This window comes from Bombina bombina, chromosome 5 (genome assembly GCF_027579735.1).
Source record: "Bombina bombina isolate aBomBom1 chromosome 5, aBomBom1.pri, whole genome shotgun sequence".
Taxonomy (NCBI): domain Eukaryota; kingdom Metazoa; phylum Chordata; class Amphibia; order Anura; family Bombinatoridae; genus Bombina; species Bombina bombina.
Window position 1 is genome coordinate 843,875,678 of NC_069503.1, and position 19,280 is coordinate 843,894,957.

Consider the following 19,280-nt stretch of genomic DNA (forward strand, 5'->3'; position numbering starts at 1 on the left):
TCCTTTTCCTCCACAAAGCAGGAAGGGAATTTTGCCCAATCTAAGTCAGTCTGGAGACCCAACCAGACTTGGAATAATGGTAAACAATCCAAGAAACCCGCTGCTGCTACCAAGACAGCATGAAGGGGCGGCCCCCGATCCGGGACCGGATCTAGTAGGGGGCAGACTTTCTTTCTTTGCTCAGGCAAAGAGATGTTCAGGACCCCTGGGCGCTGGAAATTATGACCCACGGGTATCAACTGCCATTCAAGGATTTTTTTCCAAGAGGGAGATTTCATCTTTCACGATTATCTGTAGACCAGATAAAAAGAGAGGCGTTCTTACACTGTGTAAAACACCTCTCTACCATGGGAGTAATTTGTCCCGTTCCAAAAACGGAACAGGGACAGGAGTTTTACTCAAATCTTTTCGTGGTTCCCAAAAAAGAGGGAACTTTCAGACCCATTTTAGATCTCAAGTGTCTAAACAAGTTTCTCAGAGTCCCATCGTTCCAGATGGAGACTATAAGAACTATCTTACCAATGATCCAGGAGGGTCAATATATGACTACTGTGGACTTGAAGGATGCTTACCTTCATATCCCTATCCACAAGGATCATCATCAGTTCCTAAGATTTGCCTTCCTGGACATGGTAGACATGAAAATATTTCTGACGGAGGTCAGAAAAACAAAGATTCTAAATACTTGCCGAGCACTTCAGTCCATTCATCGGCCATCAGTGGCTCAGTGGTCATTGGATTAATGGTAGCGGCAATGGATATCATTCCGTTTGCCCGCTTTCATCTCAGACCACTGCAGCTGTGCATGCTCAGACAGTGGAATGGGGACTATGCGAATTTATCTCCTCAGATAAATCTGGGTCAAGAGACCAGAGACTCTCTTGTTTGGTGGTTGTCGCCGGATCATCTGTCCCAGGGGACATGTTTCTGCAGACCCTCGTGGGTGATAGTGACAACGGACGCCAGTCTTCTGGGCTGGGGTGCAGTCTGGAATTCCCTGAAGGCTCAGGGTGTTTGGACTCAGGTGGAGTCTCTACTTCCAATCAATATCCTGGAACTGAGAGCAATATTCAATGCGCTTCAGGCATGGCCTCAGTTGGCTTCGGCCAAATTCATTAGATTCCAGTCGGACAACATCACGACTGTGGCCTATATCAATCATCAGGGGGGAACGAGGAGTTCCTTAGCGATGATAGAAGTATCCAAGATAATCCGATGGGCGGAGGCCCACTCTTGTTATCTGTCGGCAATCTACATCCCAGGAGTAGGAAACTGGAAAGCGGATTTTCTAAGTCGGCATACTTTTCATCCGGGGGAGTGGGAACTCCATCCGGAGGTGTTTGCTTAATTGATTCGCCAATGGGGCAGACCAGAACTGGATTTGATGGCATCTCGTCAGAATGCCAAACTTCTACGTTACGGATCCAGGTCGAGGGATCCACAGGCCGAACTGATAGATGCCCTGGCAGTGCCTTGGTCGTTCAGCCTAGCTTATGTGTTTCCACCGTTTCCTCTCCTTCCACGCGTGATTGCTCGAATCAAACAGGAGAGAGCTTCAGTAATCCTGATAGCGCCTGCGTGGCCACGCAGGACTTGGTATGCGGATCTAGTGGACATGTCCTCTCTACCACCATGGAAACTTCCTTTGAGACAGGACCTTCTCATTCAAGGTCCGTTCCAACATCCAAATCTAATTTCTCTGCAACTGACTGCTTGGAGATTGAACGCTTGATTCTATCTAAGCGAGGATTTTCTGATTCAGAAAAATCTATCATAAGATATGGCGTAAATATCTTTATTGGTGTGAATCCAAGGGTTACTCATAGAGTAAATTTAGGATTCCTAGGATTCTGTCCTTTCTCCAAGAAGTATTGGAGAAAGGGTTATTAGCAAGTTCCTTAAAGGGATAAATTTCTGCTTTATCAATTTTGCTTCACAAACGTTTGGCAGATGTGCCAGATGTTCAGTCTTTTTGTCAGGCTCTAACTAGAATTAAGCCTGTATTTAGACCAATTACTCCTCCCTGGAGTTTGAATTTAGTTCTTCGAGTTCTTCAAGGGGTTCCGTTTGAACCCATGCATTCCATAGATATTAAATTGCTATCTTGGAAAGTTCTATTTTTAGTTGCTATTTCTTCTGCTCGAAGAGTTTCTGAGCTTTCAGCGTTACAATGTGATTCGCCTTATCTTATATTTCATTCTGATAAGGTGGTTTTACGTACCAATCCTGGATTTCTTCCTAAGGTTGTTTCAAATAAGAATATTAATCAGGAAATTGTTGTTCCTTCCTTGTGTCCTAATCTTTCTTCTAAGAAGGAGCGTCTGTTACATAATCCGGATGTGGTCCGTGCCTTGAAGTTTTACTTGCAGGCGACTAAGGATTTCTGCCAATCATCTTCATTATTCATTGTTTATTCTGGAAGGGTCAGAAAGCTACGGCTACCTCTCATTCTTTTTGGCTGAGGAGTATCATTCGCCTGGCATATGAGACTGCTGGACAACAGCCTCCTGAAAGAATTACGGCTCATTCTACTTGGGCTGTGGCTTCCACATGGGCTTTTAAAAACGATGCATCTGTTGAACAGATTTGTAAGGCTGCAACTTGGTCGTCCCTTCATACTTTTTCCAAATTTTACAAATTTGATACTTTTGCTTCTTCTGAGGCTGTTTTTGGGAGAAAAGTTCTTCAAGCAGTGGTGCCTTCCGTTTAGGTCTCTGTCTTGTCCCTCCCTTTCATCCGTGTCCTGTAGCTTTGGTATTGTATCGCACAAGTAAGGATGAAATCTGTGGACTCGTCGTATCTTGTAGAAGAAAAGGAAATTTATGCTTACCTGATAAATTGATTTCTTCTACAGATTATATTTCATTTTATTTTACAACCTTCAGTCACCTCTGCACTTTTTAGCTTTTCCTTTCTCTTCCTAAACCTTCGGTCGAATGACTGGGGGTGGAGGGGAAGGGATGAGCTATATATACAGCTCTGCTCTGGTGCTCTTTGCCGCTTCCTGTTAGCAGGAGGATAATATCCCACAAGTAAGGATGAAATCCGTGGACTCAACGTATCGTAGAAGAAATCAATTTATCAGGTAAGCATAAATTTCCTTTTCTTGCCTTTCTTGGCTTTTTTTTTCTTTAATTACTCAAGGCAAGACTGCTTTTTTTTCTTTAATTACTCAAGGCAAGACTCCTTTTTTTTCTTTAATTACTCAAGGCAAGACTCCTTTTTTTCTTTAATTACTCAAGGCAAGACTCCTTTTTTTTCTTTAATTACTCAAGGCAAGACTCCTTTTTTTTCTTTTTTTACTCAAGGCAAGACTCCTTTGGAAAATATTCAGTGGAGCATTGATCCAGGAGCAGACCTCTCTCAGTACAAAATGGAACTCACTATAGCAGACACAAAGGTAACCACACAGTCTGCTTCGTTTGGTTACATATTTTAATGCAAGATAAAGTGGTGTCCTAGAAAGATAAATTGTTTCTGTTTTATTTTTATTTTTTTATTATTTAATTCAGAATGAAAGCCAAGAAAAGACAGACATGGATGACATGGACTACACTTATGTCAGTGATAGTATGTTATCAAAGATGCAAAACCACAAGCAGATTGAAGACGACAGTCCAAGTAAGAATATACATTATTTTAGTATTCATGTGATGATCGCCCTGTTTAAAGGGACAATTCTTTTGATTTCTATATGGCTTAAATGCAAAGCTTTATGCTTACAAATTGCTGCAAATGTTTTCTTAAAAGCAAACCATTTTACTTTCTGTTCTCTCACCAAATGAAGGTCTCTCGCCCTCTGCAAGATGTAGAAACTTTCTAGAGAGGAAGTGTTCAGTCTCCCTAGACTTCATTTCACATTCTACCTTCTTAGTTGATGTTCTGTGTGCAGCTCTTTTTGATCTATTTATGAGGAAATAGATGGAAATAAGATGTCCAGCTAGATAGTATTTTTATTTCTTCTGTTAAGTGTGATCAGTCCACGGGTCATCATTACTTCTGGGATATTACTCCTCCCCAACAGGAAGTGCAAGAGGATTCACCCAGCAGAGTTGCATATAGCCCCTCCCCTCTACGTCACCCCCAGTCATTCTCTTGCACCCAACGACTAGATAGGATGTGTGAGAGGACTATGGTGATTTTATTTAGTTTTATTTCTTAAATCAAAAGTTTGTTATTTTTTAATAACACCGGAGCGTGTTATTCCTTCTCTGGTAGAGTTTGAAGAAGAATCTACCAGAGTTTTTTACTATGATTTTAGCCGGAGTTGTTAAGATCATGTTGCTGTTTCTCGGCCATCTGAGGAGAGGTAAAAACTTCAGATCAGGGGACAGCGGGCAGTTTATTCTGCAAAGAGGTATGTAGCAGTTTTTATTTTCTAACAATGGAATTGCTGAGAAAATACTGCCATGCCGACATTATATCATGTATGTATATTTTACAATAGGCTTTTTAATGACTCCTATTTATGTTAAACGTTTTTGCTGGAATGTAAAAACGTTTTTATTTTCTGAGGTACTGGGTGAACAAAATGTTTGGGCATTATTTTTCCACTTGGCAGTTATCTAATCATGACAGTTGCTTAATCTCTCTCACTGTTGCGTGTGAGGGGGTGGGACCTTTTTTGGCGCTTTTTGCTACGCATCAAAAATTTCAGTCAAAGCTCGTCGTTTTTTCCTGCATGCTCCGGTTTATCTCTACAGAACCCAGGGAGCGTCAAAGCTAATTTGAGGGAAGTAATCTAACAGAGCTGTAAGATTGTAGTTGACTGTGGTTAAAAACGTTTTTCTTTAACTTTTTATGCCTCAGGGTTAGTTAATTCTTGCTTCTGGATACATTCCTTTGCTACGTTACATTTGTTTTTTACAAAGCTGATTGATTTCATCTGTTATATATACTCAGTGCTTTTCAAGCACAGTTCGTTTTTTCATTGTAATTTTATTGTATAGTATTTCCAAATTGCAAGTTTATTTGCTAGTTTGTTAAACATGTCTGATTCAGAAGATGAGACCTGTACTATTTGTACTAAAGCCAAGGTGGAGCCCAATAGAAATTTATGTACTAACTGTATTGATGCCACATTAAGTAAAAGTCAATCTGTACAAATTGAACAAATTTCACCAAACAACGAGGGGAGAGTTATGCCGACTAACTCGCCTCACGTGACAGTACCTGCATCTCCCGCCCGGGACGTGCGTGATATGGCGACGCCAAGTACATCTGGGCGGCCATTACAAATAACATTACAAGATATGGCTACTGTTATGACTGAGGTTTTAAATAAATTACCAGAACTAAGGGGCAAGCGTGATCACTCTGGGGTGAGAACAGAGTGCGCTGATAATGTTAGAGCCATGTCAGATACTGCGTCACAACTTGCAGAACATGAGGACGGAGAGCTTCATTCTGCAGCTGACGGTTCTGATCCAAACAGATTGGATTCAGATATTTCAAATTTTAAATTTAAGCTGGAAAACCTCCGTGTTTTACTAGGGGAGGTGTTAGCGGCCCTGAATGATTGTAACACAGTTGCAATACCAGAGAAAATGTGTAGGTTGGATAAATATTTTGCTGTACCAACAAGTACTGACGTTTTTCCTATACCTAAGAGACTAACTGAAATTATTACTAAGGAGTGGGATAGACCCGGCGTGCCGTTCTCACCACCTCCGATATTTAGAAAGATGTTTCCGATAGACGCCACCACGCGGGACTTATGGCAAACAGTCCCTAAGGTGGAGGGAGCAGTTTCTACTCTAGCTAAGCGTACCACTATCCCGGTGGAGGATAGCTGTGCCTTTTCAGATCCAATGGATAAAAAATTAGAGGGTTACCTTAAGAAAATGTTTGTTCAACAAGGTTTTATATTACAACCCCTTGCGTGCATTGCGCCGATCACGGCTGCAGCTGCATTCTGGATTGAGTCTCTAGAAGACAATCTTAGTTCAATTACGCTGGACGACATTTCAGACAGGCTTAGAGTACTTAAGCTATCTAATTCATTCATTTCGGAAGCCGTAGTACATTTAATTAAACTTACGGCTAAGAATTCCGGATTCGCCATTCAGGCGCGCAGAGCACTGTGGCTAAAATCCTGGTCAGCTGATGTAACTTCTAAGTCCAAATTACTTAATATTCCTTTCAAGGGACAGACCTTATTTGGGCCTGGTTTGAAAGAAATTATCGCTGACATTACAGGAGGTAAGGGCCACGCCCTACCTCAAGACAAAGCTAAACCTAAGACTAGACAGTCTAATTTTCGTTCCTTTCGGAATTTCAAAGCAGGAGCAGCATCAACTTCCACTACTCCAAAACAAGAAGGATCTGGTGCTCCTTACAGACAAGGCTGGAGACCTAACCAGTCCTGGAACAAAGGCAAGCAGGCCAGGAAACCTGCTGTTGCCACTAAAACAGCATGAATTGAGGGCCCCCGATCCGGGATCGGATCTAGTGGGGGGCAGACTTTCTCTCTTCGCCCAGGCTTGGGCAAGAGATGTCCAGGATCCCTGGGCACTAGAGATAATATCTCAGGGATACCTTCTGGACTTCAAACACTCTCCTCCAAGAGAGAGATTTCATCTGTCAAGGTTGTCGACAGACCAAACAAAGAAAGAAGCGTTTCTGCGCTGCATACAAGAACTTTTGTTAATGGGAGTAATCCATCCAGTTCCACGGTTGGAACAGGGGAAAGGGTTTTACTCAAATCTGTTTGTGGTTCCCAAAAAAGAAGGAACTTTCAGACCAATCCTGGATTTAAAGATCCTAAACAAATTCCTAAGAGTTCCATCATTCAAAATGGAGACTATCCGGACAATTTTACCTATGATCCAAGAGGGTCAGTACATGACCACAGTGGACTTAAAGGATGCTTACCTTCACATACCGATTCACAAAGATCATTACCGGTATCTAAGATTTGCCTTTCTAGACAAACATTACCAGTTTGTTGCTCTTCCATTCGGATTGGCTACAGCTCCAAGAATCTTCACAAAGGTTCTAGGTGCTCTTCTGGCGGTACTAAGACCGCGGGGAATTTCGGTAGCTCCCTACCTAGACGACATTCTGATACAAGCTTCAAGCTTTCAAAATGCCAGGTCTCATACAGAGTTAGTACTGGCATTTCTAAGGTCACATGGATGGAAGGTGAACGAAAAGAAAAGTTCACTCGTTCCACTCACAAGAGTTCCCTTCCTAGGGACTCTTATAGATTCTGTAGAAATGAAGATTTACCTGACAGAAGACAGGTTAATAAGACTTCAAAGTGCTTGCCGCACCCTTCATTCCATTCAACACCCATCGGTGGCTCAATGCATGGAGGTAATCGGCTTAATGGTAGCGGCAATGGACATAGTGCCATTTGCTCGCTTACACCTCAGACCACTGCAATTGTGCATGCTGAGTCAGTGGAATGGGGATTACTCAGACTTGTCCCCTTCTCTGAATCTGGATCAAGAGACCAGAAATTCTCTTCTATGGTGGCTTTCTCGGCCACATCTGTCCAGGGGGATGCCATTCAGCAGACCAGACTGGACAATTGTAACAACAGACGCCAGCCTTCTAGGTTGGGGTGCCGTCTGGAATTCTCTGAAGGCTCAGGGACAATGGAGTCAGGAGGAGAGTCTCCTGCCAATAAACATTCTGGAATTGAGAGCAGTTCTCAATGCCCTTCTAGCCTGGCCCCAGTTGACAACTCGGGAGTTCATCAGGTTTCAGTCGGACAACATCACGACTGTAGCTTACATCAACCATCAGGGAGGAACAAGAAGCTCCCTAGCAATGATGGAAGTATCAAAGATAATTCGCTGGGCAGAGTCTCACTCTTGCCACCTGTCAGCAATCCACATCCCGGGAGTGGAAAACTGGGAAGCGGATTTCTTAAGTCGTCAGACTTTTCATCCGGGGGAGTGGGAACTTCATCCGGAGGTCTTTGCCCAAATACTTCGACGTTGGGGCAAACCAGAGATAGATCTCATGGCGTCTCGACAGAATGCCAAGCTTCCTCGCTACGGGTCCAGATCCAGGGATCCAGGAGCAGTCCTAATAGATGCCCTGACAGCACCTTGGGACTTCAGGATGGCTTATGTGTTTCCACCCTTCCCGATGCTTCCTCGATTGATTGCCAGAATCAAACAAGAGAGAGCACCAGTGATTCTGATAGCACCTGCATGGCCACGCAGGACTTGGTATGCAGACCTGGTGGACATGTCATCCTGTCCACCTTGGTCTCTACCTCTGACTCAGGACCTTCTGATACAGGGTCCTTTCAAACATCAAAATCTAACTTCTCTGAAGCTGACTGCTTGGAAATTGAACGATTGATTTTATCAAAACGTGGGTTTTCTGAGTCAGTTATTGACACCTTAATTCAGGCTAGGAAGCCTGTTACCAGAAAGATTTACCATAAAATATGGCGTAAATACCTATACTGGTGTGAATCCAAAGGTTACTCTTGGAGTAAGGTTAGGATTCCTAGGATATTGTCTTTTCTACAAGAGGGTTTAGAAAAGGGTTTATCTGCTAGTTCATTAAAGGGACAGATCTCAGCTCTGTCTATTCTGTTACACAAACGTCTTTCAGAAGTACCAGACGTTCAGGCTTTTTGTCAGGCTTTAGCAAGGATTAAGCCTGTGTTTAAGACTGTTGCTCCACCATGGAGTTTAAATCTTGTTCTAAACGTTTTACAGGGCGTTCCGTTTGAACCCCTCCATTCCATTGATATAAAGTTGTTATCTTGGAAAGTTCTATTTTTAATGGCTATTTCCTCGGCTCGAAGAGTCTCGGAGTTATCGGCCTTACATTGTGATTCTCCTTATTTGATTTTTCATTCGGATAAGGTAGTTCTGCGTACTAAACCTGGGTTCTTACCCAAGGTAGTCACTAACAGGAATATCAATCAAGAGATTGTTGTTCCTTCTTTGTGTCCAAACCCTTCTTCAAAGAAGGAACGTTTACTTCATAATCTGGACGTAGTTCGTGCCCTAAAATTTTACTTACAGGCAACTAAGGAATTTCGACAAACGTCTTCTCTGTTTGTCGTGTACTCTGGACAGAGGAGAGGTCAAAAGGCTTCGGCAACCTCTCTTTCTTTTTGGCTTCGTAGTATAATACGTTTAGCTTATGAGACTGCTGGACAGCAGCCTCCTGAAAGAATTACAGCCCATTCTACTAGAGCTGTGGCTTCCACTTGGGCCTTCAAGAATGAGGCCTCTGTTGAACAGATTTGCAAGGCTGCAACTTGGTCTTCACTTCATACTTTTTCCAAATTTTACAAATTTGACACATTTGCTTCCTCGGAGGCTATTTTTGGGAGAAAGGTTCTTCAGGCAGTGGTTCCTTCTGTATAAAGAGCCTGCCTATCCCTCCCGTCATCCGTGTACTTTTGCTTTGGTATTGGTATCCCAGAAGTAATGATGACCCGTGGACTGATCACACTTAACAGAAGAAAACATAATTTATGCTTACCTGATAAATTCCTTTCTTCTGTAGTGTGATCAGTCCACGGCCCGCCCTGTTTTTAAGGCAGGTATTTATTTTAATTTATACTCCAGTCACCACTACACCCTTGGTTCCTCCTTTCTCGTTTTTGTCCTTGGTCGAATGACTGGGGGTGACGTAGAGGGGAGGGGCTATATGCAACTCTGCTGGGTGAATCCTCTTGCACTTCCTGTTGGGGAGGAGTAATATCCCAGAAGTAATGATGACCCGTGGACTGATCACACTACAGAAGAAAGGAATTTATCAGGTAAGCATAAATTATGTTTTTTTTACTTTGAGAACTTCTTACTGTGATACCATAACCTTTTCAACTATGTGTATTCTGGATAATAAATTAAATATGCCGGTATATCTCTCTGAGCAAAATGTTTAAAATGCTGGTGCATGGCATATTCCTAAATATGTTTCAGGTGCGCAGGAAAAGCTCTCACTGCAAACATTAATATGTTGTATTAGAAGCATTTTTCTAACACAAGTTTACTGAGAATATACTTTTGTTCAATAGTGCACTGATTTATATTTTAGTTCTGGCTGTAATTCAGTTAAGCCAGTAAAAAGTTTATATTTTGTTTCCTTGTAGATTTGCAGAAATCTCACATAAAGTCTGATGTAGAAGGGTTAGCACTGAGCAGTCAGCAGGGTGCATTTCAAGTTCAGAGAATTAGGAATTGCTTCATTTTCAGAGATAAATTACACAGAAAGGGGGCAAAATAAATAATGCAATTATATTGCAGAGTAGTTTCATTATGTGTAACTAAACATTGTATCTCAAGGTGTTTACTGTCTCTTTAATTCTCCTTAATTTAATACTTTAAATGCTTTATAAACATTAATGTTATTGAAGTGCATGTAGATTTGTGTAGGATGTGTTTTTATCACTATATTGTACAGCTCATCTATATATTATACTTATGGTGTATATAATATTTTCAGCAGCAGAGGATAGCAAACATCAGGACAGCTTTAGTGAGATGTTCGATAAGACAGGATATGGAGAATATGTGTCATGTCTTCAAGAGAAGAGTCCTCCTCAAACTCTTGATTGCGAGGAGGAGGATAACCTGTCTAAGATGAAAAAGAAAGGTGTGAAACATATGAAAGAAAGAGGTTAGCAGTTGTACAAAAGTTAATTGACAGACTGTGTAAAATGAATACTCTCGCTAATTGCTGATTTGTGGAAACAACCAATATTTATTGAACCCTAAAATGAATTTTATAATAATGGGCCCTTTATAACCTCCAAATAAAAAAAATGTTTATTGGTTCTAAAAAGTGTGATTTAATTTTGCGTAACTATATTCCCTTACAGCTTAGATTCATTTTCACAGAAAATTGCATTCTTTATCTGTGTCATGAAAGACAAATGTTGGTCAAGTCCCTTTCATATCATTTAAAATAAATGTACTCCGTATTTATGATGCTAATTAAAACACATAGACAATCAAATCACCACTAAATATCTAATACTCAAAATATATAGGATAATCGTTTAAAGAAACCCTAGTCTAAAATATCATTAACAAGTTCAGGTCATGTCTTTAAATAATTGGCATGCAAATATTCATTCTTTTAAATAGACATTTTTTTTTCCTAAGATATGGTGAGTCCACGACATCATCAATTACTGTTGGGAATATCACTCCTCGCCAGCAGGAGGAGGCAAAGAGCACCACAGCAAAGCTGTTCAGTATCACTTCCCTTCCTACAAACCCCAGTCATTCTCTTTGCCTTTGATGCAAGGAGGAGGTGAAGTTTTGGTGTCTGAAGGAGATTGGATTTATTTCACTTCAATCAAGATTTTATTATTTTGAAAGCCAGAGTAGGTTTGCTCTGATCTTTCTTTTCAAGATTGGGTCTAGCTGTACTCCATGTTAGTCTCTTCAGTAGGGCAGTGGTGGCTTTAAGATGGTTCTTGCTGCGTTTTCCTAACATATTTGCTGCCCTAGTATAGATAGCCAGAGTAGGTTTACTCTGTTTCTTTTTTCTACAGGTCTCTGTGAGGAGTGGCATCCTCTCACACCATGTAAGCCGTCCTCCTGCCAGAAGGCCAGGCTGCAGGTAAGTGCATTTTGCCTTCTAGGGTTTGGAGACTGTGCACCTAATAAATTTGAACTGTAATTGCTGGAACACACAATGTATCCCTTATAAGGATATCTTAAGGCAGGGAGCTGGCACTGCTGCTGTGACATAGAGACTAGGGACTTTACTTTTTATTGAATTTTAAAGTATATCCCTTTATTGTTTGTGGGCTGTTTTTCTAGGTGCTCCTGGATAATTTATACAATTGTGTGCGTTAGTTCAATTGTATTATGTGTGGCTGGTATGGTACATGGTACCTTAATATGAGTAAGACTATGTGTATAATGTCCGTTATCTTTATTCTCATTATGGGCTGTAAGCTGCAACTGCAGAAAGCAGCAACAAGCAAGCACTGAGTTATGACACAGTCGGCATGTGGCTTTTAAGTTAGCATTTTCTTGCAGCTATCCGCCATTCCACCATGGGGGGGGGGGGGGGTTCATATTTTATTTTTCTGAAGCTGTGGCGCGTTTGCTGTGTAAGAGACTTGTCACGTGATCCGCTTTCCGCTTCTAGTCATTAGCGGAGCGGCGGCTTTCTCTGTGCCGCCTTTTTTAGGTTACTCCTTGTGATCTTGGCGTACTGGCCGTTTTCATATTGCGGTCTTACAGGGCCAAATTGATATAGCTTTTTCCGGTGACGGGAAGCAGCCTCAAGTCTGACTATGTTATTACTATGATTAGTAATAGACATACGAAGTAGGTTTCAGTCTTTGTAGGTTAAGCTAGCTGTAAATTGGAAATTTGTAATGGCTGGAGAGCTTTTTGCCGTGTTTTCTCTGGAAATATTTCTAATACTAACTTTTTCTGTTGAGAAAAATTCTTGTGTAGCCACAGTTCTTAAAGTGACAGTACAGTAAAGTTCCTTTTATATTAAATATTAAAATTTTAAGATTCTTTAATTTGATAAGACTTTCTTAGAGAGGAATCTGTGTTTTTATGACATGCTTCCTTTAAATTGTTTCCATTTATGCAATTTTTTATTTTATTGATTTAGCTAGATCTCTGGAAATGTAAAGATAGAGGGTTGCCTTTAAGCCCAATGTCTCCCTGGATGTTTCTGTTCAGGCAATACCACGGCTTCTCCTCTAACATTCCAAGCCTCAATGGTGTCACATGCAGGGCCCTGCGGTTCCTCTCAATCTCCTTGATGAGTATATTTGCTTATAGATTTTGCTGTACAGTTATCTTCCGTGGTATCTGTGGCATTATCTGAATTTCCTATATTAAAGAGAAAAGGCAAGAGGAAATTTAGAGAGTCATATAGTAAGGTTTATGTTCCGCATTTTGCTACACAGGTTTCTCTCCTAAGTTGAGGAGGTTTTGCCGGTAGCTTCTGAGGGTGAAATCTCAGATTCGGACAGTATAATTCCTTCATCTGATGCTGAAGCGGTCTCCTTCAGATGTATGCTTGAACACCTTGTGTACTGTTAAAGGAGGTTTTGGCTACTTGGACGACATTGATACCCCTGTCGTTGTCAACCTTTGAAAGTTTTGTGAACTTTATCATTCTATGATGTTCCTTCCTATTAAGGAAGTGTTTCTAGACGTGCCTTGGATATTTTCTCAGCAATAGGAGAAGCTACCTTTCTCCCTGTCTCCCGTCCTTTAAAGGATTTTACTGTCGCTGACTCCATTAAAATGCACAATGCCTTATGTAGAAGGGAGCTTTCCTACTATGACTCAGAGAACTTCAATCCCTATGGAGGGTAGCTACTCCTTTACGGATCCATGGATAAGAAGCTGGAGGTTTTATTGTTCATTTTGAGCAATGCCTTGTCTTTTTGGACTTACTGTGCTAGCCCACCGGGCATTGTGGCTGAGACCTGGTCAGCTGAGCAGCCTACCTGTGGTTAGTGGTACAGCCTAGGCTTTATAGTCTTGCAGGTTCAATATTTTATGTTCCTCCAAATCTACGCATAAGGCTTTTCATTTCAAGGATGGGACCTTGTTTGGACTAGGTCTGGCAGAATTATCCTCTGACTTGAGGGTTTTTCTGCCACATGACAAGAGAATAAGACTAAAGGAAGGTTTTCCTTTTTCTGCAGGGTCAGTCTTGTCTTTTAGAGTCCATTCTAAGATTTCCTCCCAGGGGCAGATTTCTCCTTCTAGAGTATCTGCAATCCAGGTATGACGAGAGGCATTCCTTGATCTGGGTTCAGGACCTTCCTCTCTGGGAGTGATAGTTCCAGACCCAGTCTGGGAACAGGATCTAGGTATTTACCTCAAGTTTCTCAGGTTCTGACCTTCAAAGTAATATCCTTTCTCCTTTTGGTTCAAGAGGGCCTGTTCATAATGAACATAGACCTGAAGGATGTGTATTTATTGTTCCCATTATTCGGGATTGTCTCAAGTTTCTGAGTCTCGTCATCCTAGAAAGTCTTTTTAGGTCTTGGGGTATTGTAAGGGTGCTTTTTTTGGACAATATATGGTTCAGATGTCATCCTTCTTCGAGCAAACTCTCTATCAAGAGATCTTGTCCAACTTTCTTTCCCATGGATGGGAAATGAATCTGGAAAGTAGTTCCCTTATTCCATTTACAAGGATGATTTATTTGGGAACCTTAATAGATTCTCTATCTAGTAGAAGATTTCTATCAAGATCAAATAATCAAGGATTTATTCCTTTTCCTCTCTCTGCAGTCTACTGTCCGGCCAACAGCAATCTCTAGTGGTCCGGTAGATAGATTAGCCATTTTGCAACCAGAAGGTTGGGAGTTTGGATCTACTTGATGGTGTCCCACAATGGCTTAGTGGTAATCTTTGCTGCCTTAAGAGCTGAAGCTCGAGAGTTCAAGTCCAGCTGTGGCTATTTGTTCCTCACAGCGAGTCCCCTTTCACTGATGGGTTACAAATAGCCTCGCATAAATATGGAGAACATTCGAATCTGTCTCAGAGAAAAAAATCTAGATTAGTCGACAAGAGTCTCTCTCCTGTAGTGTTTTTTCCAGGAGTATCTGTCTCAGGGCGCGTGCTTCTGGAGACTTTCCTGGGTGATGTGACCACGGACGCCAACCTGCTGGGCTAGAAAGCATTCTGGGTCTTGTTTAAGATGCAGGAATTACGGACTCGGATGTGTCTGCTCTCCTCTTTAACATTTTGGAGTTGAGAGCGATTTACAATGCTCGGATGGCTTGGCCTCAGTCATCCTTAGCTTGGTTCCAGTCGGACAATATCACCTCAGTGGTTTATATCAACCACCAGGGAGGAACTCTGAGTTCCTTAGCCATGTAGGAGGTGACTTTGATTGTTCTGAGTTGATAATTGAGACCATGATTCAGGCTATTAAGCCTGGTATTAGAAAGATTTACCATAATATATGGCGTCATATCTTTATTGGTGTGAATCCAAGGGCTACTCTTGGAGTAGGGTCAGGATTCCTAGGATTTTGTCCTTTCTCCAGGGAGGTCTGGAAAAGGGTTTTGTCAATCAGTACTCTGAAGGGTCAACTTATGCCTTATCTTTTTTACTACATAAGCATCTGGCGGACGTGCCAGATGTGCAATCTATTTGTCAGGCCTCGGTCTTAATCAGGCCTGAATTTAAGTCTGTTGCTCCTCTTTGGAGCCTTTACCTTATGCTTAAAGTTTTGCAGCAGGCTCTGTTTTAGCCTTTGTATTCCATAGATATTAAATTGTTAGCTTGGAAGGTTTTGTTTCTTATTGCTATCTCTTCTGCTCGGAGAGTCTTGGAACTCTCAACTTGCAGTGTAATTCGCCTTATCTTTCATGCCGATAAGACAGTTCTTCTTTCTTAGTTAGGTTTCATTCCAAATGTTGTTTTGGATATAAATATTTATCAGGAAATTGTTGTTCCTTCTCTATGTCCTTATCCTTCCTCTCATAAGGAACTATTGTCGCACAACTTGGATGTTGTGGGTGCTGTTAAATTCTTTTTGCAGGCTACTAAGGTTTTTCCAATTGTATATAGTAAGCTCTTATCGGCGTATCTATTTATAACTCTGCCCTAAAGATCATAGTCATTTAAATTGAAAATATCATTCATTCATACTTAAACCTTTATTGAAAAAACATAAAGAAAAAAAGAAACTGCACACATACAATAGCTTAAGCTAATTTTAAAAACACTAAAATATGTTGATAGGTGAAATTCCCATATAATTCCTGAAACTCAGTCTAAAAATATTCGTAGTGGTAGTCAGCAGTAACAAAAAGATTATAAATAAAGCCCTTACAATCTGAGGGCTATAATTAAATTTATCCTTATTATTAATTATACTGCTGACTGATATCTGAAAATAGTTTACAAATATGATGGTTTTAACAACATAATTTTAGCAAATTAAAACAGAGGTGATACAAAGCTTCTCCAAGAGGACCCCTGACGCGCGTTTCACAAAAAAAACCTTCCTCAGAGGGGGTGCGAGCCGCCGCTATTGCCGGATATTTATGAATCCGTTAGACCCTCCTCGCAATGTAATTGGATTGTAACATGCCTAAGGATTGGTTATCAAGCATGTCATTGGAATGCATTCACCAATAGAATCATGTTTCCTGTAATTCCTAATGGAACCGTCATAATGAACGTCATGAGAGGGCGTACACCTGTCAAATGACGTATAATGGATTCATTCTATTGGACGATTCTATTTACTTTCTGTCAAGCGGAATTGAACCTGTCACTAGGTGGATGTATGATGGAAGAGCCCACTTGTAAGTTCTAACTCTGCATATAGATTGTCGACTCTGGGTTCCTATTTATATTAACCCGCTCGCACCCCCTCTGAGGAAGGGTTTTTTGTGAAACGTGCGTCAGGGGTCCTCTTGGAGAAGCTTTGTCTCACCTCTGTTTTAATTTGCTAAAATTATGTTGTTAAAACCATCATATTTGTAAACTATTTTCAGATATCAGTCAGCAGTATAATTAATAATAAGGATAAATTTAATTATAGCCCTCGGATTGTAAGGGCTTTATTTATAATCTTTTTGTTACTGCTGACTACCACTACGAATATTTTTAGACTGAGTTTCAGGAATTATATGGGAATTTGACCTATCAACATATTTTAGTGTTTTTAAGATTAGCTTAAGTTATTGTATGTGTGCAGTTTCTTTTTTTCTTTGTTTTTTCAATAAAGGTTTAAGTATGAATGAATATTTTCAATTTAAATGACTATGATCTTTAGGGCAGAGTTATAAATAGATACGCCGATAAGAGCTTACTATATACAATTGTATAATCTATTACAATTACTCTGTTAGTTGTGCCTTGTTCTTTGCTCTTTATCTGTGGCAGGTGACCTATCCTATTATATTAGGATTTATCTTATTTGTAATAATATATTGGTCACCTGTTAATCAATACTCTAGCCCTTCCCCCACCCTCTATCATAATCTACTAAGGATTTTTGCCAGTCTTCTGCGTAAAGGTCAGAAAGCTGCTGCTACTTCTCTTTTTCTCTGGTTGAGAAGTATAATTCGTTTGGCTGATGAGACAGCTGGACAGCAGCCTCCTGAGAGAATTACGGCTCATTTCTCGAGAGCTGTCTTCTCTTCTTGGACTTTCAAAGATAAAGCTTCTGTGGAACAGATTTGCAAGACTGCAACTTGGTCTTCCTTTCTTTCTTTTTTCAAATTTTATAAATTTGACACTTTTGCCTCGGCTAAGGTTTATTTTGTGAGAAAGGTTCTTTAAGTAAGTGGTGGTGCATTCTGTTACCTGTCTTGTCCCTCCCTTATAATCTGTGTCCTCTAGCTTGGGTATTGGTTCCCAACAGTAATTGATGATGCCGTGGACTCACCATATCTTAGGAAAGAAAACAAAATTTATGCTTACCTGATAAATTTCTTTCTTTTCGGATATGGTGAGTCCACGGCCCCGCCCTTTATTTTAAGACGGTTATTTTTAACTAAAACCTCAGGCCCCTCTACACCTTTTATTACTCCTTTTTTTCTCCATTTACCTTCGGTCAGATGACTAGGGTTTATGGGAAGGGAAGTGATACTTAAAGTGAAAGTAAATCAGGATTGACTTTTGAAACAAATAAAGGGGACTTTCATTTATGAAGTATGAGATACTTCATGTAGAAAGCTCCTTTATTTGTTTTAACCGATCAACGTTTTTAGCTTCTACAGCAGCACACTGCTAAATATATTTTTTGCTAAGAGGTGACATTTTCACCACTTAGCAAGTAGCGGTGTGGTAAATCCAGCTCCCATGGGCGCCAAGACGGATTTACCGCACGGCTGTTGGCTAAGAGGTGAAAACGTCACCTCTTAGCAAAAAACATTTTTAGCTGTGGGCTGCTGTAGCAGCTAAAAACGGCGATCGGTTAAAACAAATAAAGGAGCTTTCTACATGAAGCTTCTTATACTTCATGAATGAAAGTCCCCTTTATTTGTTTCAAAAGTCAATCCTAGCGTTTGTAAAACGCTAGGATTTACTTTCACTTTAACAGCTTTGCTGTGGTGCTCTTTGCCTCCTCCTGCTGGCCAGGAATGATATTTCCAACAGTAAATTTTGTTTTTATTATTATTTTTGCAAACTGTAAAGTATTATGTTTAAACATTATGGGAAAAATGTTCTGGCATTAGTAGCAGAAGCAGCAGTTCGTGTACAATCACAACACTTATTTATTTTTGTTGGGGGATTTTTAGAATCTAAAACAATCTTTTTCCATTACTGTAGTAATGATGCAAAGTAAATAAATTAAACCCCTTGTAACTGGACACCTAGACATTTTTATTTAAAAAATAGTTTGGAAACTGTTACATACGCCATAAGCTTAACATAATGGTATTAATAGTTTTAACATTATCTTTTTGAATGAGGAAAAATATTGACTAAACACAAAACTGCAGGCTGTGCAAAATGTCTGGTTTCTTGCAACACTGACTTAAAATAATGTTTTGCAGGTATTGAAGAAAATGCAGAGACGTACCAGAAACAAAAAGCATTTGTGGAGCCGTATTTCCAGAGTGCTGAAAGGTGGTATATTAGCAGACTGTTACTACAGCATGTGCATATGAAACTTGCTTAACAGAATGTATCTGTATGACCTAAGGCCTTATAGTACTAAAGTGTAGGACCCAGATCACATGCATGTCCCCAATAACCCCATTCAGAAATTAAATGTTTGACATGAGGCCCAAATCACTAGACCTTAAATCTGATATAGCACAGGCTATGTTCCAAGTTGTCATACGTCAAATCAGATGTCGTTTAGTGTAGGGTCGATAGTCTTAAAACCACATGTTCTAACGAATAAGAACATGTCATTTTTCAACTATTATGGCCCTTTAAGGTCATTTAAATGTAGTGTGTTGTTTTGTTTTTGTGTCTTTTTACACTTTAGGTGTATGTTCTAAAAGATAGGGTCTAGATAACCCTGCAGTACCAAACGAGGACCACAAAGAGGCAATAAATCCTACCAGCTGCAGGAAATAATGTCAAATTATGTATTATAATTATAGTAAAGTAATAATAGTCTCAGTGACCTTTAATTAATAGCAGCAAGTCTACTTGATTACCAGTTCTTGGATTTTGTACTTCTGTAGTCTTGGATTATGACAAAGTCTAAATTGAATGGAATATATTGAAACCTAACATGTAAGCTCACAGGCCTAGCTTTCCTGTAAACACCTTTGCACGCTGCTTGTTCACAGTTTTAGGAATTTTACCCAGTCTTTAGTGCAGACCTGGGGCGAGATTGCATATGCGGCGCAAGCTTCAGCGTAACTGCTAAAAC

General features: G+C 40.4%; 1 protein-coding gene across 1 annotated transcript in view; it reads left to right on the plus strand.

The window, feature by feature from the left end:
• The window catches only part of RBBP8 (RB binding protein 8, endonuclease), a 353,058-nt gene extending 334,486 nt beyond the window's left edge, over window positions 1-18,572 (plus strand). The window contains exons 13-16 of the mRNA XM_053715868.1: window positions 3,309-3,400; window positions 3,513-3,621; window positions 10,429-10,602; window positions 18,448-18,572. Coding sequence (XP_053571843.1) covers window positions 3,309-3,400; window positions 3,513-3,621; window positions 10,429-10,602; window positions 18,448-18,572 — 500 coding nt within the window. The remainder of the gene's footprint in view (window positions 1-3,308; window positions 3,401-3,512; window positions 3,622-10,428; window positions 10,603-18,447) is intronic.
• Window positions 18,573-19,280: the final 708 nt, after the last annotated feature.